The sequence below is a fragment of the Desmodus rotundus genome, chromosome X (genome assembly GCF_022682495.2).
Source record: "Desmodus rotundus isolate HL8 chromosome X, HLdesRot8A.1, whole genome shotgun sequence".
Classification (NCBI taxonomy): Eukaryota; Metazoa; Chordata; class Mammalia; order Chiroptera; family Phyllostomidae; genus Desmodus; species Desmodus rotundus.
Window position 1 is genome coordinate 29,538,460 of NC_071400.1, and position 17,978 is coordinate 29,556,437.

The following is a 17,978-nucleotide window of genomic DNA, read 5'->3' on the forward strand; positions in this document are numbered from 1 at the left end:
TTTTTCACTTTCTCAGAAACATGGCCTTATAAATTTCTCTCTCTCTCTCTCTCTCTGTCTCCCCTACCATCCCATTTTCCCTCCTGATCTCTATCTGTATGTCTCTCGAGGGGTGAACTTTAATTCCCTTCTCTTTGAAACTCGGTTAGTTTTAATGCCCTGCAGCTTCCACCTGGGCCTCTTGGAGCACTCACTCTTGGACTTTTGAGGCACCATGTAAGTCTGCCTACCCCGAGTCTATCTTTCTGTGAGAAGACCCAAGCTAGCCATGTGGAGAGACTATCTGGAGAGAAAGATGCCCAACGTATTCTCAACTATTCTAGTTTCTAGTCATTCAGGTCATCCTAACTAAAGACGCAGATGTCATGAAGGAGAAACGAGCTATCCTTGATGTTCCTTATCTGAATTTCTGAACCAAATAATCATGAGACGTGATGATGCTGATGATAATAAAAATAATAGCAATAATAATATAGTTTGAAGTCATTAAATTTGGGGGATCGTGTGTTATACAGAAATTAATAATTGAACGTTAAAAACAGCCTTCATGTTCCTAAATGTAAAAGGCGAAAGATTATACGATCTGAAGAGAAACCAGAGTATATAATTCATGTTGCTAAATGTAGTAAACATGTTTTCATCACTATTTAACCTGTCAGCTGCTCTTGTCACAAGTAATCATTCCCTCCTTTTGAAATGTTCTCTTCCCTTTGTTTATCTGACACATCACTCTCCTGGCTTTCCTCAGACCTTTCTGGATACTGCTTACCCTCCTTTAATTCAACCACTAAATGTTAACATTCAACTTAGTTATACTCTCTCCTCTCACTTTATAATCTCTCTGTAAGTGATTTCATCCGTATCTGAGGCTTCAATTACCACCTCTTGATATAGCTCACAAATTTATATCTCCAGCTTTTTCTCTGAGCTCCAAACATTTTTATCCAAATGCCAGCTATACATCTCCTCTTGGATGTCTCAAAAGCACCTCAAATTTAACATATTCAAAACCAAACTCTTCTTTTCCTCCTCCCCATAAAAACCAAAACAATAAATTGGTTTTCTTGAAACACTCTCTCTCTCTCAATAAATGGCACCATCACCCATCCATTTACAAAAGCCAGAGTCCAGGGAATCATTCATGCTATGTTCTCTCATCACCACGCACAAGCCATCTTGGAGCTGTATCAATTTTGTCCACTAGATCTCTGTTAAAGCTTTCCTCTATCTCTATGTCTACCACTCTCACCACCTCTATGATATCTTCTTTTCTCACCGGGCATAGTTACAGACATCTAATTGAACTCCCTGCTTTGATTTTTGCCCCTCATCTAATACTTTTTCCAGTCTTTTCACTTTTAATCTTTTCAATAACTCCTACTGTATTTAGGATAGGGACACAAATCATTAATATAGCCTCTGAGGCCCTGCGTAACCTGGCCTGTATCTACATCAGCTTCATCTTATAAAATTCTCCACTTGCTGACTGAGCTACAGCTGCACCAGCTCCCTTTCATCCCTCATGTGTGCTGAGCTTCCTCCTGCCACAGGACCTTTGTACATGCTTTTCCCCTGCTTGAAATGTCTTTTCTCCCTCTTCACCTAGCTAACTCCAATGTATTCTTCAGATTTCTGGGGAGATTTCATTTGCTCAGGAAACCTTCCTTGACCTCTCATACCTTTGTGTACCACTCTTACAGAGCACTCATTACAGTTGCAATTTTTCATGTATTAGAACAAATATTTGAATGTCTGTTGCCCTGACTACACTATAAGGTTTGAGATTCAAGCACCAAGGTTGTTTTGCTTGCTATTGTACTCACAGCACCTAACACAATGCCCAGCACATATTAGGTACTAAATATATATTTTTGGAGGAAAGTAGGGAAGAAGGCAGGAAAGAGAAAAGGAGAGAAGGAAGGAAGGAGAAAAAGAAGAGGAGGAGAGGAGAAGCTCCTTCCTTCATAATTAGTTATTTGTACATTTTTATTCTGTTCATATTTCTAACAGACTTTGCTTTATATATCTGTAATTCATGTCATTATGCACAAAAAGGTCCATGATTGTCACATGTTCTTAGTGGACTGCACCTTTTATCAATATTAAATATCCCTTTGTCTCTTTCAATATTTTTAGCTTTGAATTCTGTCTTTGTCTGATTCAAATAGTGGGGGCGGGGGGTTGCTAGCATTTGGACAACTCAAAGTTTTACTATTTCTTTCCTTACCAGTATTTCTTATATTCCACATGTTCCTCTTTTTAAGATTCATGTTTTACTTTGCTATAATACCTACCTGAGTAATTCACAGAGGTTCGGAATATGTCTGCAATGTGTTCTGAATGTGTAGGAAAATTAGAATCTGAAAATCAGAGTTTTGTTCTGTGTATTATTTCACTCACCCCTTTCCCCACTCAGGGGTCAATTGTTCTATTTGTTCTTCTTGATTCTTCTCTTTTATGTTATAAATTTTCTCCAAATATTTCTGGTTATCGTTTGTTGTCTATGCACGTGAGTGAATAAGAGACAAGGAGCATCAACAAAGACAGCTTGTCTGGGTTTACTCTGTAGTTATGCGTCCCCAGATGGCCTGTCTCCTGAGCCGGAGGGCTTTGTGTAAGTGGGTTGCATGTGTTCACCTGTCAGGCTTCACTTTAAAGTGGGTGGGTGTGCAGGAGACAGAAAGGCCATTTCCTCCCACTCCCTGCAAATTGCCAAAACAATTTTACCGTGGCAGTGAAGGACCGCAGTGTATTTCTCTCCTGGCCAAAGTTCCTTCTCTTCTTTTGTTTTTCCATGTATCATGGGGAAGGCCAAATTACACCAAGGCCCATTCTTTTGTTTTCTAGGATCCTATACTCAGACTAGGAAACATTTGGTAGCAATAGTTCACTGTCTTTTGATGAAATTTTTGTCTTTAATCTTAGGGTGCATTGGGGGAAGGGTGGAGAGGGCTAATCACAGTGGGGTCCAACTGGTTCTTGTCTGAATACGATTCTCCAATTGACCCGAGGGGGCCCCTTCCACCCCTGCTCTTTGTATTTATACATTCTGGGATTTGATTTTCTCTAGTACTTTTCTCTTGCAGGTTTTGGACTGGATGACTTCTCCTCTCTTATCAATATGATCATATCTGATTTCTATACTCAAGGAATTCTTTTTTTTAGAAAATATTTTTATTTATTTTCAGAGAGAGGGGGAGGGAGGGAGAAAGAGAGGGAGAGAATCACCAATGTGTAAAAGAAATATCAGTTAGTTGTTTCTCACACACTCCCAACCAGGGACCTGGCCCTCAACCCAGGCATGTGCCCTGACTGGGAATCAAACCAGCAACCTTTCAGTTCAGAGGCCAGCACTCAATCCATTGAGCCACACCAGCCAGGGCTCCTAAACAAATTCATCTCAATTTCTGAACTACTGATAGTACATTTTCCTTTAATTATTTAATACCACTCTGGGTCCTTTTGCTATTCTGATGTGTTTTTTCCTTAATTTTTGTTTTTTCCCCACATATATTTTTATTGTTGTTCGAGTATAGTTGTCTCCATTTTCCTTCCCCTCCTTCCCCCCACCCTATTCTGAGGTTTCAAGGAATTTGGGGCGGGGAGAACGGGAACAAAGTAACAGCATTTAGGCTGTCATCTTGATCTAATCTGACCAAAGTCATTTTCTTACGTCAATTTGTCTGAGGCAAGGAGAATGGCCAGGGCTTGCTCTGAGAGGCAGGCGGAAAGGACCTCTTCCAGTCCTGGTTTCTGATTACTCGGAACTTCCAAAACAGGACCATTAGGATTTAGAAATCTAGTATCTGCATATCAGTGCTTCTGAGAGAGCCAAGGCAGCAACTAGCAGGCACCACCCTGGAGCAGAAAAAACTGTGAAAGAAAAAGTGCCCTCTTGGAGTAAATTAATTAGAAAAAGGCACCCCTTGGGGTAGTCCAAGTATAAAAACACTCGCCTTTCTCTGCTGACAGTGGCATCCCTGCATTCGGGTACAAAGCTTGCTGACAAGAAGAATATAGGCTAGATTTAATCCACCCCAACACACAGACCCCTTCAGTCATATACCCTTGCGCAGGACATGTCCTGCAGAACCATATATAGTAAACAATAGCCTTTGCCAGTGTCAATTACAATGCCCAGGATAAGCCTCCACCCTCTGGGGGTTCTCCCAATTCCACACACAGGCCTGAGAGGTCAGGCTTAAGCTCAGAGAAACTTTGCTCCTATGACAGCAGCTTTTGTTCCTCGCCATCCACCACCCCAAGGGGTAGATCTCTGACCTCCCTGAATCCTTGCAGAACCAACATTACAACAACTGGGAAATTCTTGTTTTAAATACTAGGCCCTCCTCACTTCTAATAGAGCCACTCTCGGCACCAGGAGGAGAGGTCTTTAATGCAAATACCACCAACAGCCTGCTCAGAGACCATTCACCACCACTAGGTCTCTCCAAGAGTTGTGCACAGAAACTGGGGACAAAGACTCTACTGACCTCCCCCTACTACCCCCACAATTTACACCTACTCACCTAACCTGAGCCATCAGCATATCTACCAGAGGTTATTCTTTTGCGAGCCTTACAGCAGATGATAGATACACATAGAGATATATAGATATAGATGTAGATGTAGAAATACATGTGCTCTTCTCTAATACCATCTCTCAGAAATTCCCTGTATCAATAGTTTGCGGCATTGTCTTCTTGACTTGTTGCTATGCTTACAAGAATGTATAAGGCACATATTTCTATATATAATTTTAAAGCCAAAATGGGGATTATTCAATACATACTGGGCTACAACTTATTTCACACTGAATGCATCATACACACCTTTCAGATATACAATTCCATAACTTTCTTTTCGATGGCTGCATAGCGTTCCCTTGCACAGTAGCACGATTACTTTAGCACTCTCATCCAAGGCTAACCAGGCCCAACCTCGCTTAGCTTTCAAGATTAGACAAGAGTCAGCTTGTTCAGGGTAGTATGTTTGTAGGTTATTTAGCCCTCTTACCTTTGCCCTATTCTCCCTTCACATTCTCAATAGAATTATAGCAGCTTTTGGATAAAGGGATCTAATTGTTTACATTATTATGATAATTTCTTTTTTGTTTTTCTGTGTGTGTTCACTGCTTCAAGCCAAGTTTCCTTCCATCAACATTATTATGATTATATATACATAATTTCCTGGTGAGCCAGGTAGTATATTATGATTTATTTCCTTTCTTAAACAACCTTTTATTTTCCTGGATTTAATAATTGTCTCCTTTTCATTTCCCTAGTTTTCTATGGTTCCTCACATAGCTGTGCAGCGCATAGCGTGAGCAGCTGTACATGGCAGCCCTGTTTGTGCCTATGGCTAAGTCTTCCCAAACTATCCGACAAATTTTCAGTATAACTTTCCACAGATTAAGTTAATGGATAATCTAGTAGATTTTTTTTATCTTACAGTCCCCTGTGTTCATATTTCAATCTCTTCTGTCAGATCTTGTTTCCTGAATGCCATGTCTTTTTTTAAAAAAAGATTTTATTTATTTTATTTTCAGAGAGAGGGGAAAGGAGGGAGAAAGACAGGGAAACATGGATGCACGAGAGATACATTGATCAGTTGCCCCTTACACTCCCCCAGCCAGGGACCTGGCCCACAACACAGGCATGTGCCCTGACCGGAAATTGAACCGGCCTAATGGAGCCACACCTGTCAGGGCCTGGATGCCATGGCTTCCTTTTTGGTTTACTCTCTAGGTTTAGTGAAGCATGTCCTCCAGTCATTTTTGAAAGAGTATGCATGGAAGGAAATCTTTTGAGCAAAAATGTATTTATTATATTCTAATACCCAGTTGGTAGTTTGACTGAATGTAGTATTCTCTACTGACACAAGAGAGAATAATATTCACTAAGAATACTGAAGGCATGGCTCCACTTCAGCTTTGCCTATTTCTGTTGAGAAACCCAATGTCATTCTTACACTTAATCCTTTGTATAGGACCTTTTACTTTTTCCTGCTTTCAGAAGCTTTTAAGGTCTGCGCTTTAACTATGGGATTCTGAAATTTGACAGTGGTGTGCCTCCACATGGGCCTTCTTTTCCACTCAATCCTGTTTGATGTTTTATAAGTATAACGTCTCTTATTTCTCTGAATATACTAATTAGAATAGAAGCACACCAGTTATCTTTATGTTTTTGACTCTTCCTAGCATTGTCTTTGTTTTATCTAAGCCTCCTCTCTTTTGATTTTTGTTTCAGCCTCCGGCTTTCATGTTGGAACTGTTCATGAACTCTCTGAAACCCCTTATTTTTTAAGTATATTTTATTGATTATGCTATTACAGTAGTCCCAGTTTCCCCCCCTTTGCTCCCCACCCTTCCAGCAATCCCCCCCTTAGTTCATGTCCATGGGTCATGGATATAAGTTCTTTGGCTTCTCCATTTCCTATACTATTTTGAACCTCCCCCTGTCTATTTTGTACCTACGAATTATGCTTCTTAATCCCTGCACCTTTTCCCCCATTCTCCCCCTTTCCTCTCCCCACTGATAACCCTCCATGTGATCTCCATTTCTGTGATTCTGTGCCTGTTCTAGTTGTTTGCTTAGTTCGTTTTTGTTTTTTAGATTCAGTTGTTGATAGTTGTGACTTTGTTGTCATTTTATTGTTCATCGTTTTGATCTCCTTCTTTTTCTTAGATAAGTCCCTTTAACATTTCATATAATAGTGGTTTGGTGATGACCAACTCCTTTAACTTGACCTTATCTGGGAAGCTCTTTATCTGCCCTTCCATTCTAAATGACAGCTTTGCTGGATAGAGTAATCTAGGTTGTAGGCCCTTGCTTTTCGTCATTTTGAATACTTCTTGCCAGTCCCTTCTTGCCTGCAAAGTTTCTTTTGAGAAATCAGCTAACAGTCTTATGAGAACTCTTTTGTAGGTAACTCTCTGCTCTTCTCTTGCTTTTAAGATTCTCTCTGTATCTTCAATCTTTGGCATTTTAATTACGATGTGTGTTGGTGTGCTCCTCTTTGGGTCCAACTTGTTCAGGGCTCTATGTCCTTCCTGGACTTGCATGTGTATTTCCTTTGCCAAATGAAGGAAGTTTTCTTTCATTATTTTTTCAAATAAGTTTTCAATTTCTTGCTCTTCCTCTTCTCCTTATGACATCCCTGTGATTCAGATGGTGGTATGTTTAAGGATGTCCAAGAGGCTCCTTAGCCTATCCTTGTTTTTTTTTTTTTTTTCATTTTCTGTTCTTTATTCTGTTCTGGTTGACTATTTCTCCCTTATGTTCCAAATTGTTGATTTGAACCCTGGCTTCATTCTCTTCACTGCTTCCTGTTGATTTTTACTTCACTTAGTGTAGCCTTCATTTCTTCCCTTATGATTTTACCATACTCAATAAGTTCTCTGAGCATCCTTATCACCAGTGTTTTGAACTCTGCATCTGGTAGGTTGGATATCTCCATTTTGTTTAATTCTTTTTCTGGAATTTTGTTTTGTCCTTTAATTTGGGCCATATTTCTTTGTCTCCTCAATTTGGCAGCCTCCCCATATTTCTTTCTGTGTATTAGGTAGAGCTATTTTGACTCCCTGTCTTAGCACACCTGTTAAGTTTTATGGGGCAGAGCCTTAGGTATTTGCCAGGGCAGGGCAACCTGCTTTACTGCTTTATTGCCGTGTATGTGGGGGAGGGATCAGAGAGGGACAATGCCACTGCCTGGCTACTGGAGGCTTGCTTGGCACTTGCCCTGCTTCCAGTCACTTCACCCACCTCCTGTATGTGATTGGTGCCCCTCTAGCTGTTGCCTTGGTGTTGGTTCCCAGAGTGGGTGGGTTTGTGTATGTTCTAGGACCGTGCAGGCCCTTTAAACAGACTTTCCTGAGAGACCAGCAGTTTTTTCTGCTGCCCCAGCCCCCATTGACTTTTATAGGCAGAAGTTATGAGGCTTTGTTTTCTAGTGCTGGAGCCCTGGGCTGCGCATTCTGGCCTGGGGCTGGGGTAACTTGCTCCTTAGGTAAACTTCCTGATTTTTATCCACCACACATGAATGTGGGACCGCCTGTTTGGCCAGCTGCTGCCTTGCTGCATCACCATCACACTGTGTCCTCTCCACCCCAGCTCCCCATCTCTGCCCCTCCAACCCATTTTGATGAATATGGGTTCTGTAAATCCTTGGTTGTCAGATTTCCACATAGTTCAGTTTTGTGGCAGTTCTGGGTGTCTTTTGTTTTGAAATTAGTTGTGATCCTTCTTATGGTTGTTGAAGGAGGTGAAATGTGTCTACCTACGGCTCCATCTTGACCAGAAGTCCCTCTGAAATCCTTGATCATTTGTTCATGTTGAATAATGAGGCACTAAAAAGCTGATTAGAAGTTCTATGTGCCTGGTGTGTGGGGGGAGGACTTTGTTGTATGGTGATTGGATGGCGGGATGCTTTTTGGTTATGGTATTATTAGTTTTAACCTGGGGTTTCAGTTCTCCAGAGAAGGTTACTTTAAATTTCCTGTGTGGGATATAAGCCTGGCTGCCAATATTCTGGGAACTGGATGTGGGAAAAATCCCTGACTTTCCTTTCATCTCCCTCTTTTCAATATAGCACACTCTACTATCCCTAGTTGTCTCCAAGTCTATAACCTCCTGTGTTCATTGTCATGTACTTGTTTTTAATCTATTTTTAAAACTTCTTATTTACACAGAATACAGAAATGTATAAATGATAAGTGTATATTATAGTTCATTGAATTTTCACTAGCAGAACTGAAACCAGAAAAGACACCGGCATTTGGGCTGCCTGTCACTACCAAACCCAATAAGCAATGACAGCGATTGAATCTTTACGGGCGCTTTATTCAGATGGCTGGCCATCTGAGAAGATGAAGGGTTCATACCCTAACAGACCATCTTCTCTTTTCTTTGCAGGCCAAGGTTTTTATTGCAGGGAATAAACAAGGTGCGGTGAGGGGTTTTGAAATTCAGGGAGGGTCAGGTATAAGAAACTGCAACATTCCTGTCCTGGGCAGTTAGCTGTTCCCAGGGGCAGGTGGTCGTTTGCCCCTCCCTGAAACACAATGGCCCGGATGCCTCCACTGGTCCCCAGGCGGTGGTCTTTATCAGTGCCCCAGGAGGTTGGCTGTTTTCTCAGTAGCCAGGGTGGGCCTTATCTGTAGTTTCTGAAACAAAAGCTTTAACATATACATTACTTGCTAGGCTTATAACTATTTACCTTAAACTAAAATTTTCCAACTCTTAAGTCCCCTATCAGAACCAGCTCTATCATGAGCATTCAAGTGTCTCTGGTTCAGTTTCTACAAATAAGACAACTTTTTGCTGGGGTAACATACATGAAACACTTGAAACAGTCCATAGCGTATTGTGAGAGCTTCTGTTAGTGCTAGCTATCACCATTCAGGCACCTGATCACCTGCTTTTTGCCTTCATAACTGTGATTTCATGTAACATTTATCTCCTAATTTCATGAAAACCCTACATTCCAGTTTTTCCTTTCCTTATTTTTTTAGGGTGGTTTCTATATTTTACTTCTGTACTTATTACAAAGTTTTGTTGTTTTTTTTTTTTTTTGATTTAGCCTTATCTGTCAATGAATGGCCCAAAGGCACTGGATAGAAATCAGCAGCTATGAAATAAGCCAGACAGAAAAGGACAAAGACAATGATTTTACTCATACCTGGAATATAATACTAAAAAGTAACAAATGAACAAATGTAATAAAACAAAAGCAAACTCACAGATACATACAGAATGTTGGTTACCAGAAGGGAATGGGGGTGGGGGAGGGTGAAATGTGTAAAGGGGATCAAATACAGTCATACGTCGTTACTTGTCAGCTTCAGAACTCATCAAACCCTGTACTCATCGCATTTTGATGAGACTCAGTGCTTGCTCGCTACTTGGTGCCCTTCCCTCCTGATGAAAAAGAGGTTGATGTGTCAGTCTCACGATAGGTCGCAAACAGTTCAGTAGTCATCGTTCTCGGCACTTGTCATGAGTTCTGGAATGAATTAACGATGAATACCAAGGCACTACTGTATATGCTAATGGATGGAAACTAGACTTTCGGTGGTGAGCACACAATAGAGCATACCATTTTCATCTTCAGCCAGTGTGCCTAAGAATTTTTAGAACATGCAATACCTGACTAGTCAAGGGCACTGACCTCTTTTCCCTTAGATTGTCAAATAAAAAATGACAACAGCCAAGACAACAATAGCTGGCTGGTGTGAATGAATCAAAATTATACCTATTTTTTTGTCAGATTGGCAAAAAATATATTTTTTGGTGTGACACAAAATTTTAGTAATTAGTTTACATGTACCAGGAGATGAAAAAGGTTGAAAATCACTGGAGTATACAGATATTGAATTATTATGTGTACACCTGAAATTTATGTTATTAATGTTACCTAAAAAATTAATTAATTAATTAAAATCAGCATTCATTCCTTATAAAAACTGTAAGTACAATGGAATAGAAGAAAACTTTCTAAAGAGTATCAAAAAGGTATGAGCAAGTATCATAATCATTTCCCATGAAATTCAGAAATAAGGCATGAATGTCCTTCATAGTATTTTGAAGGTTCTGAAATGTAATAAACCAAGAAAATGAAAGAAGATGTATAAATCTAAAAGGAAGAAAGACAAAAAGAGGAAAAAGTATAATTATTTGCAGATTATATGATTATATGCATTGAGAATCCAAGAAATGCAATTTAAAAATTATTAAAACTGAGAAGTACATGTAGTGGACATCTGCTGTTTTGGTTTGCAAAGTATTCCTTTCTTCCTGCTTCTGGTTATAGGACTCTTCTTCCTCTGGAGGTCTGCTCCTCCTTCACTGTCCTTTCGATATAGTCCCGGTAGGATGGGCAATGGGACTACCCTGCCCTATTCCCCATGTGTACACACACACACATGAACACACACACATATATGGCTGGACACCTAACCCCAGGATGGGCTAATCATAATGTCATACCCTGGTGAACGCAATGGCAGCTTGAAGGGGGAGACATGTGACCCAGACTTTTCTTAGAATATTCCAAATCAGAGATAAAGAAGTAGCTTTCTCTTTTCCTTGGATCTTGAAATGTAAGCATGTGACCCCAGAACAGCTGGTAATCCTGTCTCTACCAGGTGGAAGAATCTTAGAGAATGAGGCAAAGTAGAAAAGAGAGAAGTCAAGAAGAAAGATAAAGAGATGAGTGAAACTCTAACACTATTTGAGTGTTTGGATTCTGGCCTGGTTGAGATCTGCTTGGTCCTTCCCAGTTATATAAATGAATAATCTCCATTTTCTTCTTAAGCTTGTTCAAGTTAGGTTTCTGTCATCTGCAAATAAGAGTCCTAACTGATACAAGCTGGATGTAAGATAAATATACTGAATCCCATAGCTTTCTCTTTTTTTAAGATTATAGAGTAACTCCCTTTTGTTTTATTTTCCAACATTCATTATTAAAAATTTCAAACAGAAAAGTTTAAAGAAATTTACAGTGAACACCAATATACCCACCAGTTAGATTTTACAATTAATATTCTATCATTATATTCCAATAGCTTTCTTCTAGCAATAACAAATAGAAGCAAGAAAAAATGTATCCCATTCACAATAGTGGAGCAAGATATGTGTGAAACACTAACCACCACAGACATCTAAATCTCCCGTAAACTTCTGCGCTCAATAGAAAAAGGATCAGGAAAACAGCAGCCTAGGAAGACAGAAAATTTTAGATAACCGATTTCCTCTAGCCACTCGCCGTGGAAAAAAACGTGGCCCCATCTCCACTCATGCCAGGAATAGCCAAGTGAGGAGCCTAGACTTACACCCTTGGCAGTCTTCCATCTTCACCCCCATCCCTCTCTTTCCTTCCCCCTCCTCCCTCAGCAGAAACGGGGACAGGGTGGCGGGAGTGGAGGCCTTGAAACTCCGCCCCTCCCCACTGGTGTGGTGTCACAGAGAAAGGAGGGACTCCGCAGTGGCGTCAGGTAGGAACTGTGCCAGTCTTTGTACAGAACAACCTTGGCTGACCTGCCAATGTCCCATAAGTGGTCTTATTGAAGCTAGAATAAACCAGACTTTGGGAAATGTACCTATTTCAGGTCATTTTGAGTTTTATCTTTTGCTTTTGAGACCAACCAGGCCCCTGTTAAGCTGTTGGAGTTTCCCCTGAAGGGATTGGTCAGATCTACTGTCAATCATCCTTGAACTGATTAAATATACAGAAAATCATGGGTAGAACTTCGCGTGAAGATAGGGCCCAAGCGTTGCTATGGTGATTATTGTTTACTGAAGCTCTTCTTCTGAGCCCTTGGGTTATAGAGCTGACTGAAAGTAGAACAGGACAGCAATAAATCCTATTCATCCTCCTGGGACGGTAAGTTAGGCCCCCATTAGGGATGGTAATATGCAGGGAGGGTATCCTTTAGGAACTTATTGATCTGCTTTGGGCCAAGACTCCAAGGAATGTCGTCACATCTTTGGGCAATTTTAAATTATTCTCTATGTTGTAGTTTCATTCATTATTCCCAAACATTTAGAAAAGATATATTAGAAGTTATAGCCTTTACTCACCTACAGTATGGAGGTATAGAGAAAAGCATGCTAGAGCCATAGTGATCTGTACACAAAACCCTCCCAAACAAGGTGGTGACAACAGGAGGACCCTCAACAACCACGGCACTGTAGCCTGGTGAAAAGGCCAAATTAGAAGATAATTAGAAACCTGGTTCAGATCAGAAGTGAGATTATACTTTGGAGAACCCTCCAAATTAACTGGAGGACACTTTGAATTTCTAGGCATTCAATCCAGCAGGGGCTAAGCCATCATAACGTTTAAAAAACCATGTCAAGCCCTGGCTGGTGTGGCTCAGTGGATTGAGTGCTGGACTGAGAACCAAAGGGTTGCCAGTTTGATTCCCAGTCAGGGCACATGCCTGAGTTGCAGGCTGGGTCCCCAGCAGGGGGTGCATGAGAGGCAACCACACATTGATGTTTGTCTCCCTCTCTTTCTCCCTCCCTTCCTCTCTCTAAAAATAAATAATTTTTTTTAAAAGACCGTGTCAAAAATTTTAAAAAAAAAATAAAAGGACATGCCATACTTCCAGTTTAAGATGTTGGTCTGAACAAATGTGTTTTCTCCCCAAATTCACTTTAAATGAAAGAAGAAAAAAATATTAGAGCCATAACCACAAGGAATAACAGGGAAGGGTGTGATTAGTATGCCAAAATTGTGAGGATTTTCTTGAAGATCTGAAAGAAATAGGATAAAATTGGTTAAGAAACCAGAGTCAATGAGTCCATGACACCATACTGATATGGGAAAGGGCTGCTTGTAAAAGCGGATTCTCTGTTTTCTAACATAGGCTCCCAAAGACAGACAATGTCACAGTCGTCTGGATCAGGGGATGAGAGTGACGACGAGGCCATGTTAGAAGACAATGGTGAGTCAATGAACTAATAGAACTTACAGTTAAGTTAAAATAATTTTTGAGAACATGTCTAGGAAGCTTGAGTAAATTATTAAGAAATTATTCCTAAGACGATAAAGCATAACAAAACAATTAATAGAAAAATTAATAGCAATGTAGAAATAAATTTCCTGAGAGGATTGTTATCAGGTGATGGTCGAGAGGGCACTTCTGCTTTTCTTTGCTGTGGTTGTTTTATGTGACAATGAATTTGTGTAACATTTTGGCAAAAAACTTTAAAAGTTGATAATATTTAATGCTGCTAATGGTGTGGGCAATCAGCAGTCTTTCTGAAAGTAGGAGTGTATGCACATTTCTGAAGAGTAATATGGCAATCTATCCAAATTTTAAATATATCTTCCTCTTGACCCAATACTACTTCTCCAAATGTATCCTCAGAAATACTTTTTTACACATTCACAAAAATCTGTGCTACTGGATGTTCACTGCTTCATGATTATTGTAGGGAAAAAATGGAAATAACCAAATATCCAAAAATAAGGAAATGGTTACATAAAATGTGGTGTATCTTTACCATAAAATAGTGTGCAACCCTTAAACAGAATGAAATAGATCTCTGTGTACTGTCATAGAAAGATCTCCAAAGATCTCCAGAGCATATTAAGTTTAAAAAGTAAATTGTGGAGCTATGTGTACGGTAACAACAGCATTAAAAATACCAGATCTTCTCTAGCCCTAGCTGGGGTGGCTCAGTGGACTAAGCACCAGCCTGCGAACCAAAGGGTTGCTGGTTTGATTCCCAGTCAGGGCACAAGCCTAGATTGCGGGCCAAGTCCCTAGTGGGGGGTGTGTGACAGGCAACCACACATTGATGTTTCTCTCCCTCTCTTCTTTCCTCCCTTCCCATCTCTCTAAAAATAAATAAATAAAATCTTTTTTAAAATACCAATGCTTCCTATTAGTGTATATACAAATATATATGTATATAAATGCTGAGGAAGACAATGCACAAAACTTAACAGTGAAGGGACACATCTATGTTTTATCCTATATTCCTCTATATTGTTTTTATGGAAGAATGTGTATGTGTGTCATTTGTATAAGTAAACAAAACTCAAAGATAACCATCAATAGAATGTAAATAGTGTGTAGAACTTCTGCTAATAGTTGAAAAAAGTGGGGGGAAATTCAGTCAGTCTAGCAAAAGTAAGGAAAGGGGAAGAAGAAACCACAATCAAGTGCAATGATTAGAATTTTTAAAGAACTAACAGGAGTATATACATCTATACATAGTATACTATGCTGCCCTTAAAAATGGTGAGGTAGATCTATATATGAGTATACAGACTGGGAAAGCTGTCTATAATATACTATTTAAAAAAGTAAATAAAGTCACAGAACAATTAATATAATATGATCCATTTTTAAAGCCAAAACTCTGTATCTTGCTAAACATAATAAAAAAGACTTTTAATTAGTAAGTGGTTAGCTGTGTGATTATCTTTGGGAATGGGTTTTTTGGGGGGTGGCGAGTGGGGGAGATGCCACCTTATTCTGTAGTCAAAGCTTGTGGAGACCTGGACATATATAAATGTACAGCTGATCATATTATTCCTTTCCCTGCTTGAAGCCGTTAATTCTGGATTGAGTCCAAACTGAAGCATTGCTTACAGTTTTCACCAGGACCTGAATCCTACCTGCCTCTCTGTCTTATCTCCCATCACAACCCCCAGAGGCATACCACCAGGCAGTTACACCACACGCCACTCACACAGCATGATAATACTTGTATTTGCTTAAATGGGCCATGATTTTTCTCATACCCTCATGTCTTTGTACACCCCGGTCCCTTTTTCAAGTAACCCATAGATCTCCCAACCGCACATCTTTTTTTAAAAAATTAATTTATTTATTTTTATTCAGTTACAATTGTCTGCATTTTCTCCCCTTCCCTCCACCCCACCCCAGCCAGTCCCACCTCCCTCCCCCACCTCTACCCTCCCCCTTGCTTTTGTCCTTGTGTCCTTTATAGTAGCTCCTATAGACCCCTCTCCCCACTATCCCCTCCCCACTCCCCTCTGGCTATTGTTACAATGTTCTTAATTTCAATGTCTCTGGTTATATTTTGCTTGCTTTTTTCTTTTGTTGATTATGTTCCAGTTAAAGGTGAGATCATATGGTATTTGTCCCTCACCGCCTGGCTTATTTCACTTAGCATAATGCTCTCCAGTTCCATCCATGCCATTGCAAAGGGTATAAGCTCCTTCTTTCTTGATAATACTATACACTAAGTTCAGATTTGTATTATTAATATGCAAATTACAACTTTAAGCACCCATCTTGTGGACCAAGGAAAGTCTCCACCAGATTGGACGGTGCTTCCCCCAGCCCACAAGTAATCTCAAGGAAACCATAACAATTTTTTTTAATTTTAATTTTTTAATTTTTTTAATTTTTTGTTATTTATAACAAATTCTTAAATGTCCCGAAAATCAGTCCTAGCTGTCTTTGCCATCCCTGCCAGCCATTCTTCCTCCAAACTGCTATGATCCAGAGTTTAACAGGTCACCACTTGCTATCTTTGACTTTTCAAAACTTTTTATTATACAATTTTAATACATACAAAAGGATATTTATGACATGTCATTTATGGAGTATAATAATAAAACAAATATCCATGACCACATCATCAGCTTTAGAACTAGAACACTATCAATGCTTTTGAATCTACTTAAATTCTCCCCCTTTGCTTTCTCTAGAGCAATCCCCTATCCTGGATTTTGTGTTATTATTTCCCTTCTTAATCTTTTAAAAGATTTATTTATTTATTTTTAGAGAGGGGAAGGGAAGGAGAAAGAGAGGGAGAGAAACATCAATGTGTGGTTGCATTCATGTGCCCCCAAATGGGGACCTGGCCCACAACCCAGGCATGTGCCCTGACTGGGAATTGAACCAGTGACCCTTTGATTCGCAGTCTGGCACTCAGTCCACTGAACCACACCAGCCAGGGCTTCCCTACTTAATTTTAATAGTTTTACCATATATATTCATACACTTTCCTTATTTTTGAGCTTTATGAGAGAGTTATGAAATTGTATGTGTTCTAGGATTTGCTTTTTCCATGTTACATTATTTCTGTGCTTTGTGCATGTAGCTGGAATTGTTTTTTAAATATGATTTATTCATTATGCTATTACAGTTGTCCCAATTTTCCCCCTTTACCCCCCTCCACACAGTACTCCCATTCCCACAAGCAATTCCCCACTTAGTTCATGTCCACGGGTCGTGCGTATAAGTTTTTTGTCTACTCCATTTCGTATACTGTTCTTAGCATCCCCTTGTTTATTTTGTACCCACCATTTATGCTTCTTATTCCCTGTCACTTTCCCCCATTCTCCCTCCCAGCTGATAAACCTCCAAATGATCTCCATATCTATGATTCTGTTCCTGTTCTGCTTATTTGCTTAGTTTGTTATTTGGATTCAATTATTGATAGTTGTGCATTTATTGCCATTTTAATGTTCATCATTTTGATCTTCTTTTTCTTATATAATCCCCTTAGCATTTCATATAATAAAGGCTTGGTGATGATGAATTCCTTTAGCTTGACCTTATCTGGGAAGCACTTTATCTGCCCTTCCATTCTGAATTAAAGCTTTGCTGGATAGAGTAATCTAGGTTGTAGGTTCTTGATTTTCATCATTTTGAATACTTTTTGCCAGCCCCTTCTTGCCTGCAGTTTCTTTCGAGAAATCAGCTCACAGTTTTATGGGAACTCCTTTGTAGGTAACTATCTGCTTTTATCTTGTTTTTAAGATTCTCTATCTTTACCCTTTGGCATTTTAATTATGATGTGTCTTGGTGTGGTCCTGTTTGTGTCCATCTTGTTTGGGACTCTTTGTCCTTCCTGGACTTCTATGTCTATTTCCTTCACTAAATTAGGGAAGTTTTCTTTCATTATTTTTTCAAATAAGTGTTGAAGTTCTTGCTCTTCCTCTTCTCCTTCTGGCATCCCTATGATTCAGATGTTGGTACATTTAAAGATGTCCCAGAAGCTCATTAGCCTATCCTTGTTTTTTTGAATTATTTTTCTTCTTGTTGTTCTGATTGAAAGCTTTTTTCCTTCCTTTTGTTCCAAATCATTGATTTGATTCCCAGCTTCATTTCCTCCACTTTTGGTTCCCTATAGATTTTTCTTTATTTCACTTAATGTAACCTTAATTTCTGCCTGGGTCTTTTTTGTTGTTGTTGTTGTTGCAGTACCCAATGAGTTTCTGGAGCATCCTAATAACCAGTGTTTTGAACACTACCTCTGATAGGTTGCTTATCTCCATTTTGTTTAGTTCTTTATCTGGAGTTTTTTCTGTTCTTTCATTTGGGCCATATTTCTTTGTCTCCTCAATTTGGCAGCCTCCCCGTGTTTATTTCTATGTATTAAGTAGAGCTGCTTTGACTCCGTCTTACTAGCTCAGCCTATTGTAGAAAAGTGCACCTGTAAGTTGTATGGGGTGGAGCCTTAGGTAATTGCCAGGGTGGGGTAACC

The 17,978-nt window shown here is 39.6% G+C and overlaps 2 protein-coding genes across 4 annotated transcripts in view; one reads left to right on the forward strand and one right to left on the reverse strand.

Moving 5' to 3' along the window:
- MCTS1 (MCTS1 re-initiation and release factor) overlaps positions 1-17,978 on the reverse strand; it is a 44,392-nt gene that overhangs the window by 17,254 nt on the left and 9,160 nt on the right.
- Positions 13,367-17,978, forward strand: part of CUL4B (cullin 4B) — a 54,378-nt gene continuing 49,766 nt past the window's right edge. The window contains exon 1 of one of the 3 annotated variants that reach the window (XM_024566889.4): positions 13,367-13,447. In XM_024566889.4, the coding sequence (XP_024422657.2) occupies positions 13,387-13,447 (61 nt within the window). In that variant the 5' untranslated portion in view covers positions 13,367-13,386. The remainder of the gene's footprint in view (positions 13,448-17,978) is intronic. The other 2 variants (XM_045200733.3, XM_024566890.4) reach the window with 2 other exon arrangements.